The sequence below is a fragment of the Pterocles gutturalis genome, unplaced genomic scaffold, assembly GCF_000699245.1.
Source record: "Pterocles gutturalis isolate BGI_N339 unplaced genomic scaffold, ASM69924v1 scaffold8231, whole genome shotgun sequence".
NCBI classification, from domain to species: Eukaryota; Metazoa; Chordata; class Aves; order Pterocliformes; family Pteroclidae; genus Pterocles; species Pterocles gutturalis.
The window spans coordinates 6,944-29,823 of NW_010097778.1; the positions used below are offsets into that span (position 1 = coordinate 6,944).

The following is a 22,880-nucleotide window of genomic DNA, read 5'->3' on the forward strand; positions in this document are numbered from 1 at the left end:
CTGTTCTCGGTACTATTAGTCTTGTTATGTTACACTACTATTAGATTACGATTATTTCTGTTATGTTGTTCCTCTATTATGTTTGAGTAGCACAAAATCTAAGAGGATTGGAGCTAATATGTAACCAATGAACTGATTCAGATGCAAAGTATGATACACTTACAACTGTCTTTTCCTCGCTCTTCCCCCAACACAGGACAATACGAGTATGGCTGAAGAGAGACAGTGGACAATACTGGCCCAGCATCTATCACACCATGTCATGTAAGTACAATGCTGGAGATGGTAAGTGATGGCCAAGCACAGCATGGGTTTTGTACCTGTGCTGTGTGTGGGAATACCTCCTTCCCATTCCCCAAGTGCTGGATTCACTCGCTGATTGTTATTTGGGAACTTTGCAGCAACTCTAGCTCAGACTTTAATTTGAAACTAGCTGCGTAGTGGGTGACATCTAAGGCAGCATTCTCTCAGAACCAGATCCTTCACCAGGCAAATCACTGTATGCCTCTGCAGCTGAAGATGTCTCAAATGCTGGCAAATAACATCTGCTGAATAAGTGGAGTTTTCAAAATGCTAGCTGCAAGTTCAGGTGTAAGAATGTTCTCTGATTTCACAGAATCACAGAATGTTAGAGATTGGAAGGGACCTCGAAAGATCATCTAGTCCAATCCCCCTGCCAGAGCAGGACACCTAGATCAGATCACACAGGAACGCATCCAGGCGGGCTTTGAATGTCTCCAGAGAAGGAGACTCCACAAGCTCTCTGGCCGTCTTGTGCTCCCCTTTTTTTTTTTTTTTTTTTTTTTTTTAAGCATCTAGATTATTAAGCAGCTTCAGTGCTGAGTAGATCTTGAGTGTCAGTGTGCTTTTTTGATTTTGAAAATCACTCAGGCTGGGTGCTTTGCTGTAACTTCTTTAAGGTAGAGTTGTTGGCTAGACACATACCATGTATAAAAAGAGGGAATACAATGACAAAATAAAACATCATGCAAACAAAGGATAGTCTTTGACATGACACTTTCTGAAGTAGTTTGTATACAAATGTTAAATGAAGACCCAATAATTGGACTTCTTGCTGTTCTGTGTCTTTTCAGCTGCAGGATGAGTAGCCTAGGATTTAGATGAGAAATGCAAACGGTAATAGTTTTTTTTTTTTTTAATGATAGTTGGTCTAAATTACAGTAGTTGCTCTATTTGTCAGTTTTTTAAACAGACTATTCAGTATAACCACTGTAATATTCCAGACTGTCCTGTCTGGCTTTACATTTCTAAAAACACCTTCAAGGCCACATTTTCAAGGGTCTTGGAGAAGAATGTGTTAATTTAGAACACTGCATCCTTCTCATTCTTGTAATTTGCAAGTTTAATGAGGACATTCTTCAGTGAAATTTTTTGCAAAACTTTCATTAGGACACTTTATTGTGATTTTTTTGTCATTGCTTTTCTCGTCTATTTTAGCATTTAATTTCAAAAAGGGAAGTAGGTCTTCAGAGGTTTTGTGCTAAAAGAGATTGTATGTAATCTCAAAAACCTGAGTCTCCTTAAAGTTGAGGATGTTGAGACACTATTCCATATGAAGTTGACGTGCAATTACATGTTTCTGTCTAGCACTTTTCTCTCTCTAATGATACAGTCCTCAAACGTAAAGAATGGGATATTGTTCTTGTATACATCTCAGGGCTCTGTGTGAGATAATTTTAGTGAGCTCAAGGTCTTAACTGTAACCAGCTGCACATGCTGTTGCTGCTAGCTAGGCTTTCAGCATGTGTAAAATTCCTCTTACTGAGGTGCACCGTGTGCCAGGAAATCATGTTTGCGTAGGGTTCCTAGTGGTGTATCTGAGTTACTGTAACAGTGTACCTTTCCTTAGCTTTGCACGTGGGAATTTAACTGTCTTACCAAGGGGCATTATCTGTGCAGACTAATTTCTATCAAGCTATTCAGTCTTAAGCAGCTTTTGTCCTGAGTGAAATAATTGGTTTTAATAAGTCGTGTGTATCCTAATATCTCTATTTCAATAATCATAGAATCATAGAATGGTTTGGGTTGGAAAGGACCTTAAAGATCATCAAGTTCCAATCCCCTGCAATGGGCAGGGACACCCTCCACTAGCCCAGGTTGCTCAAAGGCTCATCCAGCCTGGCCTTGAACACCTCCAGGGATGGGGCATCCACAGCTTCTCTGGGCAACCTGTTCCAGTGTCTCACCACCCTCACAGGAAAAAATTTCTTCCTAATATCTCATCTAAATCTACCCTCTTTCAGCTTATACCCATTACCCCTTGTCCTATCACTACACTCCCTGACCAAGAGTGCCTCCCCATCTCTCCTGTAGCCCCCTTCAGATACTGGCAGGCTGCTATTAAGTCTCCTCGGAGCCTTCTCTTCTCCAGGCTGAACAACCCCAACTCTTTCAGCCTGTCCTCATAGGGGAGGTGGTCCAGCCCTCTGATTAATTTTGTGGCTCTCCTCTGGACTCTCTCCAACAGGTCCAGGTCTTTTTTATGTTGGGGGCCCGATATCTGAACACAGTACTTGAGGTGGGGTCTCATGAGAGCAGAGTAGAGGGGGAGAATCACCTCCTTTGATTCCTAATGTAATGTGCTTGCTTTTTTTGACAGCACCATGTTCAGCCATGGCTTATCATCATGACAGCAGACGAATATTTGTAGGCCAAGATAATGGAGCTATCATGGTAAGTTGCTGTGACTTTTCTTCAGAATACAGATTAAAATAGCTTAGATTGTGTGAGCTGCCTGCAACACCTTTCCTTCTTTTTGGAATGCAGCTACTACTAAACAGCTGAACTTCTTGGCAGTTCACCCGAGATGGACATGGGAGGACTGCAAACGAATAAGGGTTCTTCTGCCTAGATGAGAGCCAGCTAGCCTCAAGAAGTCATTGAGCCATTAGTGTAGCAGTGGACTCAAACAATTACACTTTGCCAAGGAGATATTTTGAGGAGCACATTAAGCTGGGCAGAGTCCTTCTGTCTTCTATGCGCTTGCTGTAATTGTGCTCCTTCTCCTGGAGAACAGATGCATATGGCAGAACAAAAAGAGGGTCTGTATTCTTCTGGTATTTGTTGGCAAAAGAGGGGGATCTTGTGACTCTCAGATGCTTTAATGGTTTCCTTTCTCTGTGGAAATAAGATTGAAATAATAACTGTCCTATAAGGAGCCAGGGTACTGCACAAGAGTCATAAATAGTCATTCTACTGATAACTACTGTGAACGGCTTATGCAGCACTACATAGAATAGTGATTCTAGTGGTAACTACTTAAAACTGTAAGCTGAGACTTTTAAAATTGCAGTAAGCCTAGTGGATCAAGTACTGAATACTCTCATTTAAATCTGGCCATTATGAAGTCTCAATACTTTAATAGTAAATACTACAAGGTGCAATTTTGTTTATTCAATGTGATCTTATCTCTTCCTATAATCTTCGTTCAGCAAACTCAGTTCTGAAAGGATGCTCCCTCTTGAAAACGTAGTTCACTCATAGCTTTAATTTACAGTGGGTGTGTCAGTGTGCTGTGCTCCAGCCTGAGAAACTGCTAGTTTTTAGTGAGATATATTGCTGCTATGCAAATTTTGGCCTGTGAGGTTACTGCTCTTTTTTGGTATCAATATTGCTTATGTCACTGCAGTATCTTTTCTAACAGTTCTACTTCGCTACTTTGCTTTTAGGAGTTTCATATTTCAGAGGACTTTAATAAGATGAATTTTGTGAAGACCTATCCAGGTAAACTGCTGACCAGTGTCTACAAATAACATTTGTGTGAAGAGGAGGCATCTAAAATGTTTGGGGAAACTGGGCACCATCACAGATTAATTGAGTCCAAATATGCTTTAAATCTGACTGACTTTCTACTTGTCGCTTAGTGGGGGATAACTGCCATAAGATAAATGTTCTGTTATTGAGTAATCCTCAGTCAGCTGAGTCTGAATTGCAGTCATTATCATTAAATTCAGTACGTCATTAGCCTGTGAGTGTAATGAGTCAGAACTAGTGAGTTTGGATTTTGCTCTTCAAGTGGAATAGTTATACTGCATGAATGTTAGGGTAAGAGCTTTCTAAAGGTGGATGTTGGTATTTGCAATTTCCATCCTTACTTTCTGTAATCACTGGGCTTGGTTACTTCCAGTTGAATATAAGAGTCTTTGCCTTCTCTGTCATCTTAGGAGAGCAATAGGAATGGAAAAGGTCTTATTTTTCCCATCCATGGGGAATAGAGATTGTTCTAATATTTATGAAGATGCTAATTCCAGCATTTGTCTGCACATCTTTAAAACAAATACAAAACTTGATTGCTGGTTAAAGTTGGAATATTAACGTGAAAGGCCTGAAGGAGACTCTTAAAGACTGTGCATTATGTAGTGAAACAAAGTGCAGTTTGTCTTATGACACTGATAGAAGCACTGTTCTTGCTTAGGAGAAAAAGACCTTGTTCTTAAAGCAACAAACCCCCCTTCATCCTAAGGAAGATGACTTGACAACTCAGTCAAGGGAAGTACTTGCTTCTTGGGGGCGGGGAGGTTCTTCTTTCTAATGCTCATGTAACTATTTGCTCAGTGGCAGTGTTCTAAACAAAGCTGAGTGGGATTTGGTTGCTGTCACAGGTAGCAGTTTGAATGGCATCGACTAGATACACTTTCAGGTGCTTAAAAGCATGAATCTGAGCATAGCTCCCCTGGGTCTGGAAAAGAGGCACTTAAAGACAGCAATTAAGATTTTTAGATGTCTTACCTTCTCCCCAGAAGTCCTGGCCTAACTAGAGGAAGCTGAGGGTTTGCCTGCTTCTTAATCAGAGCATCTTGGGTATCTGGGCAGAACTTGGCCTCTCTCTCTGTGGGAGAAAGGCTTAAATTATCCCACTGACATGTTTGGTTCACTTAAGCTATTCATAAGGCAAATACCAAACAGAATAATGCTAACCTTTTAATTCAGCCTAGAGGCAAGTATAATGTCATGGTAAAAACATCTCCCCGGGGCATAGCTTGGATATCATCTTTAACCCATGTCCCTCTGAGTTAGATAGAACATAAGAACACATCACTCTTATTTTTATGAAAAAAACAAGGCAGGATCTTTTTCTTCCCACAGCTCATCAGAATCGCGTGTCTGCTATTACTTTCTGCCTGACATCAGAGTGGGTTGTCAGCACTGGTCATGACAAGTGTATCAGCTGGATGTGCACCAGGAGTGGGAGTATGCTGGGGAGACATTACTTCACCTCTTGGGCTTCTTGTCTACAGTATCCTTTGAAAAATGATTGCTACTCTGAAACTGGACGAATACTGTGTTCCTTTAGCTCAATTTCTTCCCTCCTTGTCATGTTAAAAGTTAAAGTGAAATATCTTGCAAGTCTGCAAACCTTATTCTGATTAAATGTTTAGTTCCTTCTATTTCTGTTATCTGTTGTAACAGAAGGGGATAATAGTAATAGCAGAAGAGGATGTTGTGACCTTGAGGTACAGAAATTGCAGTGTGTACTGGTTTCTAATTTTGAGAGGTTTGTCTGTTACATCTTGTGTGAGTAGTAACTGTATCTATAGCCTGGCCTATGTACTTCCTGGGCAAGTTACTTTGTTCAACAGATGCCAGTGTGCATTTGAGTCCTTCTGGGGCATAAAACATCATGAAAACCCTTTGGACTGCTTTAATTTTTCTGTCTGTGCTCATGTTAGTATTTTCTATCTTTAAGCTACAGGTTATGTTGAATCTTTATTACTAGTAGTAATTTGTCTGTGTGCTGTTTGCTTTCCTGCAGATTGCTTTTAACTGCAGCCTTTAACTGCAGCTTAAGAACTCTAGTTGCCTATTCAGCTGTAAGTATTTCAGGGCATTCTTTATCCTATATAAAAGACTTACAAACCCAGTAGCTTAAAATGTAGTTCATATATAAAAACTTTTTAACACGAGTTAAATACTTTAATTTTTAAAACTATTTTTTAGCACTTGTTAATGGTGCCAGTTTAGATGTGTCCTGACGGTAATTGGAGGTACTGGTTGGTATATGAGGATTAATTGAAGTAATGTTGTAGAAGTGGCATGATTCAAAAGCTGAAAGAGGTCAGCTACACCTCTTGAGAAAATAAAGGCCTCTTTAGAATTGCTATATACCTGTGTAGTGCTAAGAAACCAGGAGGAAAGCTAACTGCTTCATTGCCAGCAGCGTGTCCTAGCCTTCTGAGGTGTCCCATCTGTACAGGCCCTGCCTTACTGACTGAAGAGCTGACAGGTTTGTATTGTTGTTGGATTGTATTGTACTGTTGCTATTTTTTGCTGTGCGTGTTTTAGAATTCAGGGGGTTTGTGTCCAACAAAACATTTCATATACAGCTCGCCTCAGCTGAATACAGCACAGAAGTGAGTTAATACCGGGGAGTGTATATGTTAGGAGACTAGCTCACAGAACAGTCTGATGTCTCTGAGTCTCATTGTTTGAGTTCAATGGATTCTATAGCTAATGCTATTGCAAATAATGGAACAGTTTATTATGAAAATGGAGAAAAGAATATGACCTTTTCTATCAAGATAAAAAAAAATTCCACTGAAGATCATGGCATTTGAAAATGCATTGTAATTGATCCTGCCTTTGGACTTGTGCTTGGAAGAACTAGCTTTCTGGTGTGTGTACTTGGTGCTTGATCTCCCTATTGGGAGGTTCCTTAGGAGTTATTTGTTAATGATCCTATGTGTAAGTTTCTGAAAAACACAGCAGAGTGCCTATTCTTTTTTTACTGGATTAGTGGGGATAATGCTAGCCTGAAGTTCCAAGGTGAAGAAAAGATCACATGGTCAGGAACTTGGTGGATTTGTTGAAAGTGAATTATTTATCTCAAGATTCTGAAGGCTTAAGAGATTTCAGAATGTCATCAGATGGCAAAAGGTCTGCTTTTTCACTTATGGTGGTGGGCTTTTTGGTACAGTGACTTTTTAAAGTTAGTCTTTTCTGCTGCATAGAATATACTACTCTGCTAGCTGCTGCTTGGGTTTTTGTGCAGCTCTAGGAGGACAGGTGAGTTAATACACAACTCTGGTTATGTGGTATCAGCTGTATGGGTTTTTCATAGCTCTTGCTTATATCTGGAATAGTAAAAGCCTTCTAAAGTTGGAGAATGATCTGGTCCCATCCAGCTTGCGATGCTGTAGTTTCTGGAGGCAGTAGTTACATAGTGACAAAAACTGAACATCAGTAAGTTTTTATGAGGTATCGTGCTTTTGCAAAACATGCCACCTTGTTAATAGATCCCATTTTAGGATGTGGTGTGGCTTTTATGTCAGTGTTAAATGACAGAACCTGAAATACTGTTCAGACTTTGAGACTGTGCTCAAGAACCTGCATCAGTAAACTTGAAAATGCAGAGAACAGAACAAGAAATTAGATGGTCTCACATTCTCAGTAGCTGGAACATTGGAAGTATACTTCCACTGTAAGGTAAACTAGCTGTGGAGGGTTAATAGCCTTGCATCTTAGTTTTCCTATCCTGGAGGCATCAACTAGTATAACATGCTAGAAAACTAAGTTTACAGGAGCAGATACTAAGTAAGACTGAATGCTACCCAGTGTCCCCCAACGTGCACCTAATGATGGTAGCTTTGCACTGCAACAAGTAGCCTGAGGAGTTCTGACATCTCTTGTAGAAGATCATGAGTGTGTTCTGTAAATATCTGCTAGAAATGGTCTAAATCTACTTGGCTTGCCTTAAACTAGGGGATGGATTATCTCATGGCTTCTCCAGTGGCTTTCTAAGACATTTCTCACTTATTTTCCATACTGTCTTACTTTCACATAAAAGGAGAAGAGAGGAATGAAAAAAGTTTAACTATTACAGTCTTCAACCCCTCTAGAAGTAGTTATGTAAATATTTATCTGGCGTATTAAAATGTTATTTTCCAATTCGTTTAGACTCTCTAGCTGACAGCTGTGCTATCTGTTTCAGTCTCGTAAAATACTCTCTTAAGAGCAAATTAAGCTTCTCCTTGACCAGTGTTCAGATATGATTATGAAACTCAGCATGCATTTGTTGGTGATTATTCTGGACAGATCACTCTCCTGAAGCTCGAGCAGAATACGTGCTCGGTTATAACAACACTCAAAGGGCATGAAGGTAAAGTAACTCTTCCTCTTAATTATACTTGACCCAGATTATAGTACCTCTTTGTAAATTGGGATGAGACATTCTGTTGGGTATCTACCTCTTAAGGATAGGTACTGGGTAAACAACTAGTGCAGGGTAGTAGTTATCAAAAGCTGTTCAAAGCTCTACATGTGACTATCTCTTAAAGAACAGACACATTCTTGCTGAGGGGAAATTTTGGCCTTGTAAATACTGACAGGTAGTTTTACTATAGATGAAAAATAAAGCTAAACATATGCATTCAATTAAACACAAGTTATCCACTAGATGGCCACCTTTAAAAACTTTAGTCTCCTTAACATTGAAAAGAAAGGATGAGAATGTGTTCCTTTTTTTATTATTATTATTTTTTTTTTTTTTCTGGAGACCTTGTAGTACTGTAATAATATCTAAAGCAGCTCTTGCAACCTCCAGTCTAGATTATAAAAAACCACTTAATACTTCTCAATGCAGACTTTGCTGTTCTGATCAGTCTTTATGAGATTCTAGTTCAGTTTCCTGTGTTTAGGTGAAACTAAGCTATATGCAGGAAATCTAGAGAGCCTTTTAGAATCAAAACTGTCTAGTCAAAGGCAAATGTCTCATCCTGTGTAGTATAGCTGCAGTCCTTATATCAGATGAAGAACCAAATAGTCTGTAACATGATATGGAGCCACTGTCTGCTGTAATGAGTAAGGCAAGAGTGCAAATCACAGAAGAATGTGTCATTTAATAATATGCTGAGGGAAATAAACAAGACTTAATGCCTCTTCCATGTGGTACTGGCAACTTTCAAATCAGCTGACTAGTTTGTGTTTGGGTGGGGATGAATTACTGGGTCATAAGTCTCTGACCCACTGGACGAGGCTGCCTTGTTTAATAGCTGTAAGTATAGAGCAGACTTTGTTAAAGCTGGGTAGACTCCTGATTTACAGATGACTGTAAAATGATAAAGATGGCTTTGAATGAGGGACACAAGTGGAGATTTTAAAATTATAAAGGCCTCTTCTGCTTTCAAGCAGAATTGCAGATTGTTTCAGTTAAGGGCAAAATAATTCTCCTAGCCTTAGAGACTCCTTTACCTCTGCATGCTTTTGTACTAGTCTGTGTTATAAAACAGCTCTCTGACAGATATTATTGTTAGTCTGAAGGGAGTATGTCTTGACATGGCACTACGTATAGCGTGTGTTCGATCTATTGAGTTGTGGTGGGCTTCCAAGCACCAACTTCAGCAGTGCTGTCTGCATAGCAGCCAATTTTGGCTTCTATAAAAGTTCCCTAAGGGGACTGTGATTGTCAAAACAAGAATTGATCTGATATAGAAGTTGATTAAATTTCAGGAGCAGAAACAGGTTTTTCTGCAATTTGTGTAGTAGTAGCTCCTTCATCTTTTTTCTTTTAAAACAAAACAGATTATGTGTAACCTTTTTTCCTCCACAGTACTTGCTTTATGTTCTCAAGGCCTGGTAACTCTAAACTTAGATGGTATCTAGTTCTTCTCTGAGTGCAGCTGTGTTTGCTAGACTTCAAAAGTCTGACTTAATCTTGATTCCTTTCTAGCTCTTGCTTGACTGTGACTTCATAAGCAAACAGGGTTTGCTTTGCGGTTTAAATGGTTTTAGAACTTGTCCTTCAACAGTCATCTTCCAGCATTCTCCATATTTAACAGCCTTCTCTCTGCAATGCTGAGATAATGCTCAAACTGCCTTTTATGGTGTGGATGGTCCCTGTTCTCTCAGAGGCAGCTATTCCCAAATGGGTCAGTCTGAAGACAGTGTAGCCCCCTAAAGGAGGCAAGAAAAATCTGTTGCTCCAGAGAGCTGGAAAGGACTTACTTGGGCTGTAATTACCATTTATCTTGCTTTCAGACTAACAAGACTTTTGATGACAACTGATTAATGTAAGGATAGGAAAGATATCTGTAAGGGAATAAAATGTTCCTGCAACTATATGCAGTGTGACTGACAAAAATACTTCTTTAGCCTCCTGCCTACGTTACCATGCGTATGGATTTAGAGTGCTACTGTCAGATTACTCTGTTCTTTCTGTGTCTGACTAATGAGGTGCACAGCCAGGTTGGGCCTTTTGAAATCTAGTTTTGTAATTGAGTATGTAGTGGCAAGATTTGCTAACCGCAGTTAAACTGTCACTTAGTTTCTTATTCCAACTATTTTAAGGTTGTAAATGGCTATGTAATGGCATTGGTTTAGCTGTGGATAATGTGTGCTGTCCTGCAAGCATTGACCAAGCACCATACTGTATTGTAGACTCTGGTGTCTGCTTGGCAAGTTTTAGTACTTTGCATCTTTTTAAAGATTGCAAAACAGCCTGCTGACTCTTAACAACTACCTGAATACCAGGGGCAGAAAGCTAGTAACTCAAACTCCCTGGCTTATTCTTTGCACCTAACTTTCTTTTTAGGGATGTTTTGTTCTGTTGTCAAATGCTCTTTTTCTCTCTAGCAAGACACTATCTTGCTGTTGCATGCTGTCCTTTGTCTCAAGGCTTTCAATAGCTGTTACTGCAGTAAGGGAGTACCTCAGGTTTCACTTCAATGACTCAGAAGAACATCATTGTGTTGGTAAGTGACTCCCTTAGCTCTAACTGCAGAATGTTCTTTCCTAGGAAGTATTACTTCCCTGTGGTGGGATCCTGTTCAACGACTGCTCTTCTCAGGTGCCTCTGATCACAGCATTATCATGTGGGATATTGGTGGAAGGAAGGGGCGAACACTGCTACTCCAGGGACATCAGTATGTAATGGTGTTTTGTTTTTCCTCCATGTTCTGTAATGAGCACAGACTCCCAGGAAGACTAAATAGCATGGGAAGATATTTGCATCTTTGTGAATAATGGACAAAAATACTTTTTTGCAGAACTCTGAAGACTTTGAGGGGGAAGAAGGGTACTCAGTACTAGGAAAGCGTTACTGATAAACTTTTTTTTTTCCCTCATGTTTGATACTTTTGCTCATGCTTGATACTAAAATAGGGGTAATGAGAATATAATATAGAAGTAGGTTATAGAAAGAGGTGGATAAATATCCTAAATAATCTTGCTTGGGCTTTATGTGAAAGTTGCATGCTTCTGTATTGTAAATACTTCACTAAGGTGTCCATGAGGGTGGTGCTTCGATATGTTCCTGTTCTCTCTTTCTATCAGTGAGGTGATAAACTGTTTGGCTAAATTACAGGGGTGGTCTTTAAACTTCAGAAAAGCATGTCACATCTCCACTGTTTTGTGGATTAGGTAGGTAGTTGTCTGTATTCAATCAAATCTCTGTTTTTACAGAGCTGCAACACTAGGTGCCATTTTTAAATCTAGGGCCTTAATTCAGTCTGACAGGCAGTTCACCACTGAAGATATATTCTACTTAGAATGCAGTGGTAGTAGAGATCTTGTTTATGTTTAAAGATGTATTTGTATAGTCCATTCTCCTTTGTCGAATTCCATAGATGCCTCCATCCACCTTTGATCAAGACTGATAGCCTTAGCCCTAGAACTCTCATTAAATCTTGAGGATTTAGTTTTATGGCTAAAGAACTAATAATAGAGTACTGGTTCCAAAAACATAACTGAAGTCAGTGACTGGAGGACTTTATATTGCTGTTACTGCTGCATCCTGTGTCCTGGTGAAGACTGTTAGTTTCTCTTCAAACACCACACTTAGCATCAAACTTCATACTGAATGCGAAAGTAAGTTCTTCTGAGAAACAGAATGGCTTTTTAAAATTCAACTTAGATGTTGCGAAGTGGTCTAATACTGCTGAGATCCTTTGTTTAGTTTCTTTAGGTAGATTTTTATTTAGCCATCACTCTTTATTTAGGATTAAACTGTCTTACTGGTGAATGCATGCCTTGCTTTGCAGCTACAGACTGAGTTACTGTGATTTGTTAGCAAAAATGGAAGCTCCATGTGCTTCCTGGCTATATCTTCAAACAAATATTTCCCTGTATTTTTCCAGTTGTCTGTTTTGATAACTGTCTCTCCTTGCCAACACAGAAGAGTATCTGCAAGCACATTCTGAGACATTTGGCACTCATCTCACTGTCAATGCTTGTGACCATAAAATGTTAACATGGAACTGTACCTCTGGTATTCTGGTCAAGCCTGTAAGAACACTGTTCTGAGCAACATCCTGATGCTAGGGTAGTGCTTATGTGACAGCATTTGTTCAGTCATCTTCATAGCTCTACTTAGCAGACTTAGCAAAGTGTTTGGAAATCAGTTTTGGCTTCCTAGGTAGCTTTACATGGATAAATTGGGATTTGCTGGGAAACTAAGCTTTGTTTAAATACCTGTGGGTAAATAGTGTCTGCTTTGTTTGCAGTGACAAGGTGCAGGCTATCTGTTACATCCAGCTGACACGGCAGCTGGTATCTTGTTCAGCTGATGGAGGGATTGCTGTTTGGAACATGGATATTAGCCGAGAAGAGGTAAGATCATGTCCTAGGTCAAAGATTTTTTTTTTTCTAATTTTGTTTTCCCTTTCCAGAGGCTGATGTGGCTTTGCTTAGTCAGTTCGGCAGGCTGTTGTCCTCACAGCCTGAAACTCTAAGGCTGAATGATATTATTGAAACCTGCTCTGTTCTAGTGGCTGTCCATACTGCATTGTAGTAGATGGATTCCCAGGACAGGAGAAGTGCAGGACAGGCTTGGGATTGCTTAGAGTCTTATCTCAATGAGACAACATGTTCACTGGAATGGCTACAGCCCTTGCTGCTGGAACACTTTAAAGCAGGCAAGCCTTTGCAGTAACTAAACCAATGGACTGTGCTTCAGCAGTCTTGAAATAAGTTCTCAGCTTACATCAAAGCGGGTAAAAAAGTGAGATGCTGTTTTTGAGATGCAGTTCAGAATGTAGAGATTCAGTCCCCAGACAAGATTTTTTTTTTAAAGACCTCAGGACACAGCAACTGAGCCTGCCATGCACATTCTTTCTGCATCAGCTCATGGACAATATGGAACATCTCACTTGATGGAGGGGCGACTCATTTCCTCTGCTCTCCTCCCCACCCCCATGCTGGACTCTTTACTACCCTTCACAGTATTTTCTGCTAGCATGAGGGAAGGAAGTGGATGCAGTCAAGGCTGAAGAGGGACATCTGGTATTAATAAGTAATCGTGGTGAGATGGTGGTGCAACTGAGAATACTACTATTTTATTACTATCAACAATGGATATAAGTGAATTGAGAAGAAAAGCTTCTTTGTTATTCCAGCTTTCCTCCTGTTGGGTTTCAGGGAGACTTCCCCATCAGATGTGTGAAGTTGTATAGAATATACATGTTCTAATTCAAGTCTATGTACTGAAAATATTGTGCCTCTTTTTCTATCGTTTACAAGGATGCTCAGTTAAAGTATCGGAGAGTGTTGAAATGTGTCAAAGCTCTAGCTATTTTCATTTGGATAGTCTGTTTATGGCAGGAAAAATATGTGGGTGGGAGAAGGGGTGCTTAATGAAGATGTGGGCAGGATGGAAAATGTAGATGAGTTCTTTATTATTTCAAACTGCAATCCTAGGGAAGCAGAAAAGATATTTATTTCAGAATATACTTCTGGAGCTCCCCCTTAAAGGGGATGACTGCCTTATAGCTTCTGCAACTTGGATTACACTAGCCCTTAGAAATTATTTAGGCAACTGGAGCAGCAAGCAGTCTTTGAATGCCTGCAGGAAGTTCAATAACTTAGATGTTTGAATTAGTTTTCTTATTAAGGCAGTAACATAACATGCTGCTATGGGCTTAAAAAGTACAGGAAGCGTGTAGGTAACAAATAACTGCAGTATTGAGTTTGGGGTTTTTTGCACTAAACTCCTATGTATTATACGAAACACAATCTGTTGTTGTAATGTCCAGAGCTGAGACAGGACATCTTTCTAAGTAAAACTTTACTTTGGGTTCTTAAAACAAACTTCCTTGGCTATCATATGAGGAAAAATAATTCTAATTGCTTACACCTCTTGCTCTTTTGTAGGCTCCTCAATGGTTAGAAAGTGATTCCTGTCAGAAGTGCGAGCAACCTTTCTTCTGGAATATAAAGCAAATGTGGGACACGAAGACAATAGGGTTGAGACAGGTGAGGTTGCTGGTGTGAATGCCTATCTGTACTTCAACACTTGAGCAAAATACAAACAGAAAACCGCTAAAGCTATTAGATCTTTTAAACTGTTGGCATTTTTGCCACTTTGAAGTGAGGGTTTGAGAGGTCACAGCTTCTAGGCAGTGCTAAGAAATTTCCAAATTCTGTGTGAAATGTTGCATCAACCTTCTATCACAGGGCAAAGCAGGGTGTGCATGGAGTGCTCTGCTGGATTTCTCTGAATGTTTCTGTGCACTGGAGCTGCAGACAGTTAATCGTCGAGTGTTGTGCAAAGTGGCACACAGTGCCCCATAACTGAGCACATCGCAGCCTAAGGAGTATAGGGTACTCAGTTCAATGAAGGAGTGATGGCCCCGCTCTTACTGGGCTGAAATGTGAAAGCTTTCCATAGCTTTCTTTTTAGAAGGACTGGACAGGCACTAAGACACTCATCTGTTTCTGGCTTTCGTAGACTCTTATTTCCTTGGTTGTTTGTTCAACCCTCTTTTTTCCCTGCTCCCAGAAGGAGCTTGCAAAATGAGAAGAGGATGGACAGAGAAAATATGGAGGTAAACCCATTAGTGGCCAAGATGACTTCAGAACTGCAGAGTCCTTGGTCTTTGCTTGAAGTAACAGAAGACTTCCTAACAAGTTGCTTCCTAACAGGTTGCAAAACAGAAACTTGGTGGTGGTTGTTCAGTGAACACTTCATAAAGTGGTCAAGTGGCACAATATGCTGAATTATTTTCTTTATTTATTTTCTTTTTCTTCCATGAAGCATCATTGCAGAAAATGTGGGCAAGCAGTATGTGGCAAGTGCAGTACCAAACGGTCAAGTTACCCGATCATGGGATTTGAGTTCCAGGTCCGTGTCTGTGATTCCTGCTTTGAGTCAATCAAGGATGAAGAGTGAGTATTAAGGAGTAATAAATTAAAGTAATACTGATGACATGGAGAAACACTTGTGCTTACTCCACATCCACGCACAATGTTACAAAAATGTGCCAAGCTGACTCTCTACTAATAGGCCACCTTTGCCTTGCACTCAAAACACTACAATGGCAGAGATCCCACAACTGCCTCTGCAAGCTGGTTTGGATCAGGTGTGGTATTACAACTTTTTTATCCACTTTATTTCTAATTTTCCATGAGCCCACATCTAGAGTTGAAAGAATTGTCTCAAGATTTCTGTTCAGGTAAAGGCTTTTGATTGCACTTAAGATTGCTAAATGGATGCCTGACAATGCATCACAGCTGCCAGGATGTATATGCGTTAGTTCTTGTACCCTTACTGAAAACTGTTTCTCTGGGAATATTCTTCACAGCCCAACATTATTTTCCCCATGCAAGCCAATTGGATTAAACATCATTTGCTGTCTCATTAACTCTTCTTAGCAATGAAGGAACCCCCTTTTTATCTTGTTATGAATAGCACTTCCCTCTTCCCTGTCTTGTCACTTCCTGGAGTGCTAAAGGATCAAAGTAATCAAGTGCCAATTTGGAGGTGTTTGGGTTTTTTTGTTTTGTTGTTGTTGTCTGTTGTTTTGTTGTTTGTTTTTTTTTTTTTGGTTGGTGGGGTCTTTTGTTTGAATTTTTCTGAAAAAGGGAGGTGCCGTGCCTTAGTTGGCTCACTATAGCAAGCAGGAGAAAGTGCAGCTGCTTCTGCTTTATTAACAGTCAGGCTGCAGAAGTCAGGAAATGTCACACGTGTGTAACTACACAAGCAATGTCTTAGCATGACTTGCTAATTTAATTCTGTCCCCTTTAATATGGCACTGCAGTTCTTGGGACTGATTTATTAGTACTTGAGCAACTTAATTTTCTTGTAAGTTTATTTTACACTGCTATAATGATGATCATGATCAAGCTTTGTCTGATGGCTGGCTCTCATTTGAATTATTCTCTTGCAGCCGTACTTCATTGGCAACTTTTCATGAAGGAAAACACAACATTTCACACATGTCCATGGACATCTCCAGAGGGCTAATGGTGACTTGTGGGAGCGACCGGATTGTGAAGGTATTCATATACCTCTTTCCTGCATTTGTTAGAGATATTTAATAGAGAACTAATGCTTGTATACACTTTTTTCTTTTTGACAACTCTTGCTACAAAGCCAACTGTTGTGGGCAGCAAGTATCGTATTTGTTGCAGACTGTATTTCCTGCAGCTGAGCGAGGAAATGGCCTGTACCCCCACTGTATGGAGTCTAACTGTCAGAATTGGTTACTGCTGGTGTCCTCTGGACAAACAAAGCAGGCATCAGCAATAGGAGAATCTGCCAACAGCCTTAAGAGCACAGATGTGATGAAAGGAGCAGGCTTCCTTTACTCTGAGCTCACTGGCTTCTTGGAGCGTTGCCACTAAAAGCCCTGGTTGTGACAGTGACATGGAAATCAGACTGATGTAGAATCTTGATGTGCTTAAGCTGTAATCCTCCATTCATGTCAGAACTGAGACAGTTCCAGTCTGTCCCTGTTTTTCTGTAAGCGTGTTTATAACAAACTACATAGCGCTTTTTAAAACAGACCTACAGAGAACTGCTAGCAGATTCTCTTAAGCCCTAAATTTGGCTTTTGATTTGTAAGGCTAGTGTAACTCTTTGACATTTTCTTCAAGTATCATTTTAACAGGATTTGTTACCTTGTGTCCAAGGAGGTCTTTGTGTTTGTTTCTATGCATCTTAAAGAAACACCTCTTAGGTCTTACAATAATGCCATGTACTTCTCCACAATATTTTCTTGCAGATCTGGGACATGACGCCAGTAGTTGGTTGCAGCCTTGCAACTGGCTTCTCTTCGCGCTGATCTCATACCTGACAGGTTTATGCACCTTATGTACAGCAATATGCACCAAATGAATGGAATCCTTCTTAAGAATATTACCGCAAACACTGGTTGCTTGATTCTTCTCCTGCTGCTGTTCCAGGATGGACAGTCACCTTTGTAGAGCACGGCTTTTCTGTTGGGCTCACCAGGAACCTCCTTGGTGCAGAAGTGCAGTTTTGCAGCCTCTTGGACTAATGTGAAATGGCTTACCTGCAATATGACGCCTTGATGAAAGGACCTGTTGTTTCTTGGTTTACATACATAGTGTTAACAATGTGCTATCTCTGCTGATATATCCTGTACAGATACCTTGTAGCTAAAACATTATCAGAGTAAAATGAGTGTAGTAAATTCATTTTGTGCAAATAGTAAAATAACTTATTTTCTCTTCCAAAAAGCAGTTCTGTAGAAATACTTTTGAGCAGTCACTGTCTAAACTGCCTCTAAAAGGTATGTTGGTTATTCCTATGGAAGGAGGAGATACTTCAAAGTGGCAGGTAGCTTCTTTCAGATGAGATAGTAAGAGAACCTTTGATCACACAAGATTTCCTTTATTGGCTTTCTTGTAGTGTTTGTCTTCAAGTTCAGGTATTAGTGAAATAATTTTGTGGGACAACTGTTCTGTTTAGGTAGATGGTGAGTCTTCAAACAGTTATAGGCTCTTCAAGTAGTGTTTTAGCATAGCTAATAAACTTCTGTAGTTCTTATGAAGACATGCAGCCCAGCTACTCTACTTTAAAGACAGGCCATAGGTATGAGCCATGTACTTTGACAAATTTATAGCGCTGTTAGAATGGGAAGCTGAGCAAATCTGCCTTGTTAAATGTAATGGCTAAGAAAAAATGGCCAGCTAAATTTTAGAGACTTTTTCCTGTGGAAAGGTTGATGTTTCTGTAATGGTAGGCAACCTGTCTCTGCTAAAGTGCAGTATAAATTCAAATACTGCCTTGGTGTCGCTTAGAACAGATAAATACTGAGCAATAATTACTGAGGTACAGAACAGCTGCTTTTTTCCCCTACACGTAGGTCTGTTAATCCTGAGATATCTCTATTGATCCATTCCTGTTTCAGTGCTGAGAAGTATGAAGAAGAGCTGGGAGGCTTTTGTGATTGTGCAGTTGGCACGTACAGGAAACAGCTAGTGAGATATTGCCAATAAATCGGTCTGTCAGTTGTGTGAATTTCTTACGTTTGAATGTTGTAAGGAGAACTTATTTTGAAACTTTGAAAGCTAAGGTAATATGTCACAGAGTTTAAGCTTGGAGCTATTTAGATTTTTCTGAAAACAGATGCATACATGTGAGGACAAAAAAATGTGGGTAGGTCAGCTGGCCCAGAACAGGTGGTGTTGCACAACTGTCAAAGGTAATAGGCTCTTTCTGGCACAGGACTTAAGGGTTAGACTGTCTTTACAGCAACAATCCAGTGGTGCTATGAGCATAGTGAATTCAAATCCTAGGTGTGTAACTTTACACTAATAATTTGCATTGGACCATGTTGTAGGCTGAAATAGATGACGATCATGATATTGTTAATATGTTATGATTCACTTGCATTTTAAGCCAAAAAGCTGATAGTCTCCAAAGGGTATTAGAATCCAGAATATGTTAGTTACTGTTATTTTGGATCTGGCTTTCTCTGCCTTTTCATGGGCCTTCTCTGGAAGTTTTGGGAAGAGTCTTTTAATTTGCCAGGCTTATTGGGCCACTGAAGAATAAACAAATCCCTCTTTTGTGGGAATCCCAAAACTTGTCTTGCCTTCAGTTTGGGATTTAGCACTTGTCACACTGATCTGATTCATCCCTTGCTACATGCTGTGTAGCCTGTGTTCTTTGTGAAGGCTTATTTCTAAGGTATCAAGAGAAAATCAGCTTGTACTGGAAAAAAGTTGCAGCTCTCTGCTCTGAAGGCCTTCACCCTTGTAAATTAGGAAGGAAACTGAGTGGTTAAAGGGGTGAGTAAGCCCTGATAATGCTCTGCATTGACTTTCAGACTTCTCCCTATCTGGGTCTGGAAGAGAATGGAAGCTTTCTTCCTTGCAGTGTGTAAGGCAGAACATAAGTTATCTTGCTAGAACTGTTTAGGATCCTACTGTGGTGTGGTAAGGAGAATCTAGGATCATGAGTTAAGCTGGGAGATTGATATAGATGTTTGTCAAACCAGATGTTCTGAAATTTACACCAGTGATACTGAGGTGTAACTCCTTTGCAGCTAGCACTCCTGAGCTCCAGCTTTTTTAGTTCTGGTTAGTCAACGTGCCCCCTGTGCAGCGTGCAGATCCCTTCCCTGTGAATACTTCCTCTGCTTCTTGCCAGCTACTTACCTTACATTACCGTTTTGTCATTAGATAATATATTCTCTACTACATATTGTTAAACCTAAGGAATCTATTTTCTATAATTGATATACTTAAAGATAGTGTCAGTTCAGATATAACGAGACAATTATGGCTGCTAAATCATTAGTCATTTAAGAATACTCCTGGTGTTGAATGAGTAATGCTTACAAACCACTAAAGAGATAGTGTTTTTGTTTATCAAAAACTATTTTGAAGGCACATACTCATGAAACTGGACATACTTCAACTGTGTCAGGTCAAGTGTGCAATTGCTGAGAAGGCTTTTTTTGAAGCATTACTAATCTCGCTTGTATAACCTCCACTGGGGCAGGGAAGGGGAGCAAAGGGTACTAATATGTGCTAATTCTTTACTAGTTGTATTTCTGTACCCTGCATAGTTAAGAAATATAGATAAATCTGTCCCTTGCTCCTTCTTGTCTGTTTTTTAAACTTTGATTACAAGTACAATAAAATATTTCTTGATATTCACTTAGTCTATTTGGATGATCCATCTTTTCTTCCACTCAGTGAATGCACAATCCCCATTGTATGCTCTGGCTCCTCCTTTACATGGCCTATGTCCAAATTCTAGGTTGGAGGGAGAGCTTGCAGATGTGTTGTATTGGAGCTGAGTGAGCTAGAGCAATGGGGTTAAAGGCCCATGATAAACCAGTGAGCTGAGAGACAAACTGCTGCTGCATGGTCCCAGCTAGGGATGTGTAACCCTATCCTGTGTCCTGCTTGCCAGCTCATATAGACCTCTTCTCTGGTTCATATGGTTTCCTTTCAGAGGTCTGCAAAGGTCCTTATAACGTAGAGTATCGGAGGATCAACCCTTTCCCTGAGATCCCTTGGACTTGTCTGAGGTATTAGAGAAATACTAACTTAGGCTGGATGGGATGAGCAGAGTCTACACTTTGATATACACAGAGGACACCAACTGCCGCCACAGGAGGTGGTTAACTTGTCTCATGATACTTTCTCACAGAGAAAGGATGGGTACAAGTGAGGAAACATCCTTCTCCCTCACAGTTACTCACAGCCTTCACAGGCTCAAATACAGCACCAGCTGGCTTTGTAATACTTGCAGTGCCTGAAATGTTGGGCTCTTAACAGATGGTGTAGCTCGCTGCTCCCTAGGGAGCAACAGAAGGAATTTGAAAGAGTTTACACAAACTCTTGCCACTTCTGAAGGGTGGCTGAGTAGCCTATGTGGTATATAATACTGTAATTTTTTTAACAAGACACATCTCATTTTTATCAGCTTAAACATTTCCTAAGGCAAAATACCCTGTTTCCTAATTTCAGCAAAAACTCACTGTAAATAATGAAGCTGTTACTGATCTGTAATCAGAAGAGCCTGTTTAGACATCTGTGTAGACCATCTTATAGAATGTTTTAAATAAGGCGTATAAACTGTACTTGTAGTGGAAGCACTAAAGTTCATGTCTTGGTTTTCTAAATGAGAATGCGTAGCTGATCACTTCTTGCATTCCTTGTGTCGCAAACTTCATTTAAGTTTCAGATAAGCTGTGTGCCAGGTCTTAGCAGTGAGATTTTTGGTGTGGTGTTGACTTTACTCATTGGAAAGATTTAGAATATGCTAGATGCAGGAAAGGGACAGGTTTTTATGTTGATCAGATTTTCTACTACGTATTTCAGAAGGAAAGCTCTCCAAGGCTTTTTGTCTCCGTAGACAAAGTCCTCAGTTCTGAATGACCTGGCTAACAGTGAAATAACATGATCAAACGCTACAGAAAATGTTTAATTTCTGCCGCCTTAACATTTAAAAAAACTTTTTTGTTATCAACTAGCCATCTTTCAGTGAGTTGCAACGTGGCCTTTGAAGGCTTTCTCTGCTTCTCTGGTGGGTATAAGGCAAGCCTTCTCAACTATCTCTTATGTGACTGCTACCAAATGATCCTGCAAAGTTTTTTGCCCCTTTGGAGGAAGTAAGGGCATGGTAGCAAGTAAGGGCAAGGAGCTGTGTGTGGTCTACTAAACTCTATTAATATGTAAAAGCTAATAGTTGAACAGATTCAAAGAGTTTTATTGGTTTTATCACTTCGGCAATGGAAGAATGCATCAAAATAATATCAGTAATAAAATATATGCAATTTCATTTTCATAAAATTAAATATTTTTTATAAAATATTAATAAACTGAAATATGTGGGTCATTAGAAACTTTGCTTTCTGCTGCTATAGCATGAACCATTTTCCCCTGGCATACAGGCAGCTCAGAGTTGCTGTAACTCATTGCCCTCCAACTCACTTGTGTGCCCAGGGCCTCTTACCAGTTTTCCTATATAATCTGTGCTCCCACAGAGGAGCTGAACTATATTCTTTGAATTACTCTCAATGTGTTACACTAACTCAGGTGGGATTGACTGGCTTGTCCGGAGAATATTTGGTACATTCATTCCTAAATTGCTTTTTGTCACAAAGGTGGGTTGCCTTCCATCTAGCTGTTATAACTGAGTTACTAAGTCAGTCCTGTCAATTTTGTTTACAAAAGCCTTGGTGTGCTGTGAGTCACACTTTCTGTGAGACACCCAGAGGCATAGGTATCTCTTAGCATTTATCCAGCTCAAAACCAAGATAAATTTATGTAGAAATACAGGTTGACTGTAGGATTCCCCATCTGTATTTTTTTAGATAGTCTTTACATTTTTCCTTGTAAATATGTTTGTATTTATGTTACCCTGTTCTTCAGGAAACTGACTTGCAATAACAAATGTTATGGAGGCTTTTCTCCCCTTTACCTTTTACTTGTGTATGGGGAAAGACACAGAATAGGGTTTAACTTGCTCCTAGCTTTGCTACTATAGCTGTCTTTCTAAAGAAGATACCATGACTCTCACTGTCTATATTGATTTTTATTTCTGAAGCCTGTTTTCCTTATGGTTTCAACTACTTTCAAAATCTATATGCATGTATATAGGTGCATGTCAGTTGTCATAAACTGAAGTGCACCCCTGTGTTGCTGATCAAGAGTGGGCACTGCTTGGTAATGTTCCTTGATATTGCTGCTAAGCCATAGCTATTTTTCTGTTCTAGTACTGTCCTTTGTCTTTTCTCTGTTCTCATTCATTTCTCCTTCTTTCTCTCTTAGTTTATGGCTCCTTCTCCAGGTTTCCTCTGCAGCAGCATGTCCATGTTGGAGGTCAGCTCCTTGAGACAGGTAATAGCAGCTCTTGATGCACCACTGAACTGCTTGTCTGAGGCTTCTGATCTGTAAGAGTGAGCTGGTCTTGCAGTGGCTGAATTAAGGATGACTGAGGCAGCAGATGTGGAAGGTAAGTGTCTTTTAGGAAACAACCTGTTACAAGGCTTCATCCCATTAAGCACCCATAGCAATGCAGCCATAACTTGCTCTTCTGTTTGCTACAGCCTTTGCAGGTTGGAAAATAATACCATAAAAGCTATTGCCTCTTACAACCCTGAGTGTGCGGTGTCCCAGCTCAGTGGTGGACACCAGAGTTTTTAACCTTGGTGATTGGTAGGGAA

General features: G+C 40.0%; 1 protein-coding gene across 1 annotated transcript; it reads left to right on the forward strand.

Annotated features, from left to right (window-relative positions):
- The first annotated feature begins 198 nt into the window (after positions 1 to 198).
- WDFY1 (WD repeat and FYVE domain containing 1) lies at positions 199 to 19,860 on the forward strand. The gene is made up of 11 exons (XM_010086469.1): positions 199 to 264; positions 2,621 to 2,694; positions 3,690 to 3,744; positions 5,107 to 5,257; positions 8,004 to 8,116; positions 10,751 to 10,877; positions 12,456 to 12,561; positions 14,101 to 14,202; positions 14,984 to 15,114; positions 16,116 to 16,224; positions 16,953 to 19,860. Exons 1-11 carry the CDS (start codon positions 258 to 260, stop codon positions 17,010 to 17,012), a joined length of 1,035 nt encoding a protein of 344 aa, XP_010084771.1. The 5' UTR covers positions 199 to 257; the 3' UTR covers positions 17,013 to 19,860.
- The last annotated feature ends 3,020 nt before the right edge of the window (positions 19,861 to 22,880 follow it).